This window comes from Micropterus dolomieu, linkage group LG02, assembly GCF_021292245.1.
Source record: "Micropterus dolomieu isolate WLL.071019.BEF.003 ecotype Adirondacks linkage group LG02, ASM2129224v1, whole genome shotgun sequence".
NCBI classification, from domain to species: domain Eukaryota; kingdom Metazoa; phylum Chordata; class Actinopteri; order Centrarchiformes; family Centrarchidae; genus Micropterus; species Micropterus dolomieu.
In genome coordinates, this window is record NC_060151.1 from 14126510 (window position 1) to 14135964 (window position 9455).

Below are 9455 nucleotides of genomic sequence, written 5' to 3' on the forward strand. Positions count from 1 at the left end.
GGCGTGATGAGATGAAGGCGTGTAAAATGGTCTCGGTGTCCTTAAAAGTTAACATAGATTGAATTTTTGCTATATTTCTAAGTTGATAAAAACATGAACAAGCTTTGTGGTGTGCTGCTCGAAATTTAAATTACTATCAAACCAGACACCAAGGTTCTTTGCAACAGGCTTAATGTGATTTACTAGGGAACCAGCAGATGGCCATCTGCTGGGACCCAATGACCAGGATTTCTGTTTTGTCTGAGTTCAGCTGGAGGAAATTATTTGACATCCATTTTTTAACTTCACAAAGGCAGTCGGTAAGTGAACTCAGCATTCCAGGGTTTGTGGATCTGACGGGCAAGTACATTTGTGTGTCATCAGCATAAATATGAAAAGAAATACCATGTTTATAAATAATATGTCCAAGGGGAAGCAGATACAAGGAAAACAAAATGGGTCCTAAGACCGACCCCTGAGGCCCACCATATTTAACTGGACAGAACGAAGAGACATAGTTGTTTACAGACACGCAAAACTTCCTATTTGTCAGGTAGGATGAAAACCATTCTAAGGCAGTAACAGAGATCCCCACCCAGTGCCTCAGTCTGTCTAACATGATGTTGTGATCAATTGTGTCAAAAGCAGCACTAAGGTCCAGGAGTATAGAGAGATCCAGTGCATAGAGAATCCCACAAACTGACCCGTACTTATGCAGGAACATCAGATGGTAGCACAGATATCAGTTGGATCTGACAAGCTGAAGGAAAAGGACTGGAGTGGGTTGCTTTCATTTCTGCCCCGACCAGAGGCACTAAAGCTTATTCCACGTCAGTCCAGAATCGCTTCAGTATTTCCAGGGACAATGATGTGCACCAGGTGTTTCTGCAGATGAACAGCTTGACGACTGAAGATGGGTGTTTATTATTGTGCTCAAAGGCTCAGTGATACAGGAAGCCACAGAGCTGTACACAAACCACTGCAGATGTTACTGTGACAGTCACTGATACAAAGTTCTGTAAAACCACTTTATACAAGTTGTTTTTAAAATGTGCCCTAATTCTATTCTACTACAAAGAGTGGAGTTTATACACCATCGGGTTGATTGTCCCTTCTTATGAAACTGAGCAGAACTTTATATGTAAAAAAAAATGATCTTAGTCCTTCTTGACCCCTCATATCTACTGATGGCTGCCAAAAAGACCAAATTAAAAAAAGTTTGAATCTAATTTAAACATTCATCATTTTGATCACTTTGATATTTGCATATTTATATTTACCCAGTGCTGACGACATAGGTCCCCTGACTCTCCAATGTAGGAAACAGTGTTTGGTTTTTGTATTAGGGTTTATCACTGTGATGACTTGGGGGCACTGTGATATATTCATACAAAAACTTAAGAGTAATAATCTGACACTCTGCCTTTCTTGTGATGGAAAAAAGGACAGGACAAAGTATTTCTCATTGGAATATGAGGTAACTACTGTGTTTATCATTTTTAACAAGAAGATCAGTACTTAGTATTAAGTTAGTAGTTTAAAGTCACAGTTAATGCCAAGATGTAAATGTTACCATCCAGTAAATCTTAACTTAAAGAACTGATTAAGAATCATCACAAACCACATAGATGACACCAGGATCCAATGTTGACTGGGATTTCTGTGTATTTCATACACTTAATGAGCTTTTAACACATTTTACTGGTACACGAGGTTTTTGTACAAGCAGTGAGTGGAGATGCAGCACTGTGATTACTTCACTACTGGGGTCGTGGGACTGAAGTCACAGTATCTACAGGTAAGACACATTTAAATTATATATTTACTGACTAGTTTCTTTTTCTTTTATTAATATAAATATTGCTGGTGAAGAGGTTTACATCATGGTCTTATTTCAGTTCATGCTCATGTTGGACAAACTAGAAAACAGAGCAGCCAGATGTTTTTAACGCAGCTGTTTCTTAGAAAGTGTTTGAAAAAGTTCTTGTTTGGAATTATCGCTTAATGCAGGAGGTGGTTTGACTTGATTTTAAAATGTATTCAGTTGGATTAGAATTGCTGCTGATGAATGTCTGTATCTTTTTATTCACATTATTATTCAATACATTTTATTACTGTGAACAGTAATTATATACCATACAGCACCATACCTACATTTTGTTTTGTAAGAAGTTTCCCTTCAACATAGTAATATATATTTTCTTTGTGTGTTTAAATACAAGTTCAGTATGCGTTGTTTCAATTAAACAACAGAACACTGAACAAAGATATAATGAAGTACATTGTGTTATATAGCATGTTACGTAGTAGGCTATAGTATATAATTTAATTTGAAATACCACAGGGATGACTTTTAAAGGACAGTATGCATTTGCAGTTAAGGTTTTTAGAGGAATCATTTCACATCAACTATCTGTAATTCTTCCCAAAAACATTTTTAGGTTTTTTGATTCACTGTTAAAAATAGCATAAAATCATCATCAGAAATAATTTAATACATTAATTATTATTGTTATATATTATATTGACCCTTGATCCCACAAAGCAGCAGTTGTGGTTTTGAATGTTGGTGGAAGCCATTATTTTAACACGTTCAGCTCTGGTCTGTTTATCTGTGTACATACGAAAAGCACAAATAATAATAATAAATGTGTTATAGTGCTAACTTGTTGATGATTTATATAATCCATTATATTAAGATTATTATTCAGTCTTTTGTATTAGGTACTATAAAAACAGTATTTTAAGCTTTTTAAGATCAACCCAGTGTTGTTTAAGAAAAGCTCACATCCTACAACAATGAGGCTTTTTCATATTTACAGTGATGCTGATGCAGTTACAGTCTTTACATGTTTCTAAAGATAAAATAAAGTGTTTAATATTATACCCAAAGTGTTCAGCATTAATTAAATGTTTTAATCATTTCTTAAATTAGTTCACAATTTCATGTATGTATGTCACATGTATGGTAGTTATTATGATTAAACATTGAACACTTTGGGTTTCCATATTTTAATTCTGAGTTTATAGATGAGCGATTGATTGTCTGTAGCCGTGTTTCCATCAACGTTTTTCTGCGCATTTTGAAGTATCGCATTAGAAAAGGTTAATGGAGATGGCAAAATTCTAAAAAAAAAAATGCTCAGTTTTGCAAAAAGGTTTTTACGCTCGCTTCAGGTGGTTTTTGCCTTTGTTGAAAAAGAGTAAATGTGCTAAATGGGAGATGGAATCACTTTTGCCGAATAACTTCTGATGTAGCGAACTTGTAACTCACATCTCATCAGCTGTTTCCACTGTCGTTTTGCCCAATATTCCCATAATGTGCGGAGAGATGGCTTATAGGAACTTGCCCGCTCGAAACACATTCCTGAGGACCTGTCCATTTTTCTAAGATCAGTGGCCATCAGTTCCATGTGACTGGTTTTGCTTCTGTTTTGGAACCCATAGGCCCTATATCTTGTTTATTAACGTCAACTACTGACGTAGCCACGCTTGCCGTAACCTGGTTTATTCACTCCAAACTCACTGATGGAAACACACCTATTTCACATTTACTTATTTTGTCTTTTTTGTAACATTTCAGAAGTCCCCTTAAAATTCGCATGACACTTAGATGGAAACATGGCTTGTGTAAATTGATGCGCATTTGTTATTTTAAACTTAACAAATCTCCTCTTTGAAAGGAACTGCACCGACTCTGTTCCCTTTGGTTTAGTGTAACTCTGGGACTGTGGATAAAATTACTCTTGGTTGACTTCCACCCAAAGTGTACTTTCCAGTGGACCGATGCCACACTTGGCAAATATTTAATTAACAAGTGATTAATTACGTTTAATCAAAGAGTAGTAAATATGCAGTATTACATATTAGTGCCACTGTATGAACTCAGATCAAATCTGAACTAAAAAAACAACAAAAAAATCAATAGGACATTATTTATTAGAATGTAGTATTCATTACAATGATTTTTGGGCAGCTGTGTCTCTTTTTGCTTTCATCAGTCAAAGGTTATTATGTTTATTGCAATTTTCAGCTATTTATTGATTTATTAGTAATTTATTACATACATAGCCTTCAAATTGGGGTTGTAAGGATTGTATTGATGTATGGCATATGAAAATAATCCAAAGATTGACAGTACAGCATGAAAAAATACTTAGATATGCTCTGGCGGAATTGTTCTATGGCAGGTCATAAAGGGTTTGATTGGATATATTATTGTCATGGTGATTACATGGTCATAAAGATAACAAAGGAGCATGTTAATCTCTTTATCAATAATTGAAGTCAGAGTTTAGACAAGCTATTGATCATCTGTGCTATTGTATTTATATTTACATGTTTTGACACTTTCTCAGGAACACCCACACCACCAACACCACCCACTCTGTTCCCTTTGGTTCAGTGCAAACCTGGGTCTGGAGATAAAATCACTGTTGGTTGTTTTACACGCGACTTCTACCCAAAGAGTTTTACATTCCAGTGGACCGATGCCAGTGGGACCACCCTGACTTCTGAAAATTATCCTCCAGCTGAGAAAAACAACAAATATACAGGAGTCAGTTTGGTCAAAGTATCAAAATCTGACTGGGATTCAAGGAAGTCTTTTAAATGTTCTGTAAATCACAACGGATCTCCCACAAATCTGCAAGTGCAAAGTATGTGATTTTTCAATTTACTAATGTCTATGATTTCTTATCAATATGTCCTCCTCATTCATCCTGCTTTTATCAATGAATGTAGAGCAATATTTATTCCCTCACATTTTCCTTTGTCTGCCTGAAACACACAGCACAATCATCTTATCACTTTGCAGGCGAATGATACAGAATACTATCGCAATAAATGACTATAACTGCTTTTTCCTTCACCTGTTCAGAGCCTATTCCTCCAAAAGTGACTTTGCTATCAGTGCCAAGTGAAGGCACCCAGGCCCTGGTGTGCACGCTTGAGGGCGGTAATGGAAAACTTGATTCATTCAAGTGGAAAAAGAATACCGCAGAGTTGAACAACTACATTCAAAGTCCCATCCAAAGAACTGGAGACTTATATTCAGCTGTCAGTGTCCTGAAGGTCAACAACGCAGACTGGGACAGTAACTCTGTGTATACCTGTGAGGTGACTTACAGAGGAACACAATATAAAAAGAAGGCCTCAAAAGGTGCAGTGCTACAAAGGTTATCACTAAATAGTGAGATAAAGTAATTTATGCTGGATCTTGACATAAATTCCATGACACAGTTTGTCTAATCGTCCAAATGTTGAAAAATGGTTCTGACTACGTTGTTCTCTTTTATGTAGGTTCTTCCACAGTAACTCTGAACCAACCCAGTGCCAAAGGAATTTTTAAGAACAAACAGGCAGAGTTGGAGTGTATCATTACTGGACAGGACGAGACAATTTTAAATACAATTCAAATCACTTGGCAAATTGATGGACTAGATGTGACCAGCAACATTGCTGAATCAACATTGTCCAGCGGCGTTCAGCACAGCAAAACCAGCACAATGACTCGTAGTCTGTCTGAGTGGCAGAGAGTCAACAAAGTGCGCTGTTCTGCCATTAGAGACGATATGACTCCAGTTATTCAAGATCTGACTGTCCACAAAGGAGGTATGTTACTGAGTGATGGAGACTGATTGGTAGAACAGTAATCTGTAGGTCTGGGGAGGCAGCAACACATAATCTGTTTATAGCAAAAATAAAAGCATATATATGAACCTTGTTGGCGTCTCTTTCAGATGGGAGTGAGCCAAAAGTGACAGTCTATGCCCTCCCAGAGGAGGACATCAGCAAAGGAGCTGTGGTCTCTCTGGTGTGTCTGGTCTCTGGTCCTGTGCTGCAGGATTACTACATCGCCTGGTCAGAAGGTTCTGGAAATAAGGCCGGCATCTATATGGATGGCATTAACTTCCCCCCACAGAAGACCCAACATGGCTACTTAGTTACAAGTATTTACACCACCACCAAGGAAAAGTGGGACAAGCACAGCATGTTCTACTGCAACGTCTGGCCTGCTGGTAGAAGTGTGTCTGTGAAACCCAAAGGAGTGTCTAAGGCCCAGGGTAACTCAATTGAATGTGATAAATAGTAGATTCAACTATAAATGTGATATTTTGTGCTAACATACTGCTCTTTCTCTGTGTGTGCTCTCTGCCATGGGAACCTGTGCACTCTGTGACGTCATCATTTTATGTAGCTCCTGTCACAGTGACACTGAACCAACCCAGTGCCAAAGAAATTTTCAGCAACAACAAAATAAAGTTGGAGTGTATCATTACTGGACAGGACGAGACCATTGTAAATGAAATTCAAGTCACTTGGCAAATTGATGGACAAAATGTGACCAGCAACATTGCTGAATCAATATTGTCCAGCGGCGTTCAGCACAGCAAAACCAGCACGATGACTCGTAGTCTGTCTGAGTGGCAGAGAGTCAACAAAGTGCGCTGTTCTGCCATTAAAGACGATATGACTCCAGTTATTCAGGATCTGACTGTCCACAAAGGAGGTATGTTACTGAGTGATGGAGACGTATTGGTAGATTTGCAATATGTAAATCTGGGGAAGCAGGGACACATGTCATAATAGCAAACAGAAAGCATATATATGAACCTTGTTGGTGTCTCTTTCAGATGGGAGTGAGCCAAACGTGACAGTCCATGCCCTCCCAGAGGAGGACATCAGCAAAGGAGCTGTGGTCTCTCTGGTGTGTCTGGTCTCTGGTCCTGTGCTGCAGGATTACTACATCGCCTGGTCAGAGGGCACTGAAAATAAAACTAGCAACTATAAGGATGGCATTAACTTCCCCCCACAGAAGACCCAACAAGGCTACTTAGTTACAAGTGTTTACACCACCACCAAGGAAAAGTGGGGCAACCACAGCATGTTCAACTGCAACGTCTGGCCTGCTGGTAGAAATAAGGCCATGGAACCCAAAGCAGTGTCTAAGGACCATGGTGAATCACTTGAATGCAGAAAATAGTAGATCCAGCTTTAAATGTAGTATTTTGTGCTAACATGTTGCTCTGTCTCTGTGTGTACTCCGCCGTGAATCTGTGCACTCTGTGATGTCATCAGTCTTTGTGATTGTAAAAATAAGTGTCAACATGTTAATTTAGTTTTGTTTGTCGTCATTTTGTGTTTCCGTCTTTGTCACATTGTCTAACAGCTTGAGAAGTGTGCTGACTGTTTCAAATAAATGTTGCATGGAGACACTTTTGTTACATGTTCATGAATGACTTCAGTTTTTTTTAAACACACATATAAAGCACATATACACAGTAGTGTACCGTATGTTCATATGGAGAAACGTCCACACATGATGTTATCAAAGAGTGAATAATGTTCAATTCTAGTTTATGAGCATTATAATAAAAAGGTAGATATCTTTTTCTCTCTTTAAAAGTGCTCATAAATGTGTTATCTTAATAAAAAAATTCTTTGTTAACACACACACTCACTCACACACACACCTCATCTAACCACCTATACCTTCCTCTTCTTAGATTCTCCTTCAGAGTCAAAACAGAGTTGGGGTCTGAGCTGCATAGAGGATGCCATTGAAGAGGATGAGTTCAGCAGTCTGTGGTCCACAACCTCCTCCTTCATATTCCTCTTCATATCCTCTCTCTTCTATAGCATGATATTCAGCCTGGTCAAGGTAAACATGCAGGGCATTTCTACATTTCACTTATACTAAGGACTTAAGACTGCATAAGATATAATACAGGATTTACATATGAAAAAAGTATACAGTTTGACAACGTATGACAGAAGTTATAAAATAAAGCCCAGTCAAGTAAACAATAAAAATACCACATAAAGTGAGACACTTTGGACCAACTCATCTTTGCATAGTTTTACTGTGGGTGGGACAGTTTTTTTCTCGTCTTCACAGACAAGAATGTGCAGAAGAAGAAGAGGTCAAAGTGATAGTGATTTTCTATCTGTGCTTGTAACAGACAGAAAATCTTTGTGTGTGTAGTGCACATGATCCTGAAAAAAGAGACCCTGTTAATGCACATTAATACCTCTATTTAGCTTAATAAAATTAGACAGAAGACACAAAAAAGTAAGAAAATTCAAACATGTAATATATTCTCAGCAATATCTGTAAAGTCACAATATTATTTTACTAAATTGCTGGCAATAACAACGACAACCTATTTTTCAGTTAAAAAAGGTTTGTTGTGTAGGTGATTTTGATGACCACAACTGCATAGTAAAGTGGTGTGAAATACATCACACTTTCAGTTCTGTTCTGAACAGAGTTTATTGGCACAGCCAGCCAGTACAAGTGAAAGTGATCAACATTTAGCAGCAGCAGAGTGAAGAACGTCTCCAACCAAAGACGATGTGCTGTTTTTTGTTTTAAATGCTCCACTGCACAGACACTATTTACAGTATCATCTTTAAGAAACAAATCACAGGTAGTTACAGTGTCTTCGTGTCTGAATTAAATCTTTTTATGCAAGTTCTTGAAAAATGTTATTAAAATGAACCAATCATCCAACCACAAATATAATTATTATAGAACACCTGCTGCAGATCTGTTGGCCACAACTATCTACTGTATTGAAGACACACAGATCATTTCGATATCAATTCTCGAGCTGGGCGAAACTCCAGATTGAAGTGATCAATCAAATCCTACCACTGTTTAACAATCTGTATTTGACAAGTGAATATAATATATTGTTTTAATTGTTTGATTTTTTTTTTAGATGAAGACAAGATAAAGGATGAGATGGAGGCTCAGCATAGACGACTAGAGGTCTTCATTTGTAATTTGTCTTTTTTATCTAGTTTTAAAAACTTGTACATTATTGATAATCTCTTGTACAGTTGCTAAATGAAGTAGACATCATATATAATAATAGCCTATATATTAAAAATAGTTCTCTGTAGAAAAATAAAAAATACAACTGCAATTCTTTGTTTATGTGAATAAATTTGGTTTGTTGCCACATTATGATACAGAAGTTATTGATAAACTTTCTTGAATTGAATTAAAATGTGTTAGTGAAGTGTAGTACGAACTTGTAATTGATATGTAAATAACACTTTGTACTGTAGTAGAATTAGTTATATTCTGTATGTGGTTTTTGCATTTTGTTATTTTAATATAAATCTTTGTTTTCCATTTGGGCATCTTGCTTTAATCAGTAATTCAACAAACAATAATTTTTTTTATTAAACGATAAGATTTTGCCTGACAAAAACGGTAAAAGAAGTATGAATGTGAGAGATAGTGTGCTTGTGAGGATTTTGTTCTGAAAATCTAAAATTCTAAAAAAACACCACATCAAGTCAACATACTGTAAACTGCTGTTATCAGTGAAGCTCTGAAGGTTTTTCAATTTCCTGGCGTTTCTGAACATATTATCTTTAGAGAGTCATTTCCCCCTCTCTCTGCACCTCAGGGACCGCACCTGTTGCAGTGAAACTTTGTAGAAACTGTCAGAGCTACAAAT

The 9455-nt window shown here is 37.0% G+C and overlaps 1 gene segment (V, D, J or C); it reads left to right on the plus strand.

Moving 5' to 3' along the window:
• The window catches only part of LOC123987048, a 30129-nt gene extending 21190 nt beyond the window's left edge, over nt 1-8939 (plus strand). The window contains 5 exon segments of the C gene segment in view: nt 5864-6044; nt 6179-6490; nt 6615-6938; nt 7488-7642; nt 8706-8939. Coding sequence covers nt 5864-6044; nt 6179-6490; nt 6615-6938; nt 7488-7642; nt 8706-8720 — 987 coding nt within the window.
• The last annotated feature ends 516 nt before the right edge of the window (nt 8940-9455 follow it).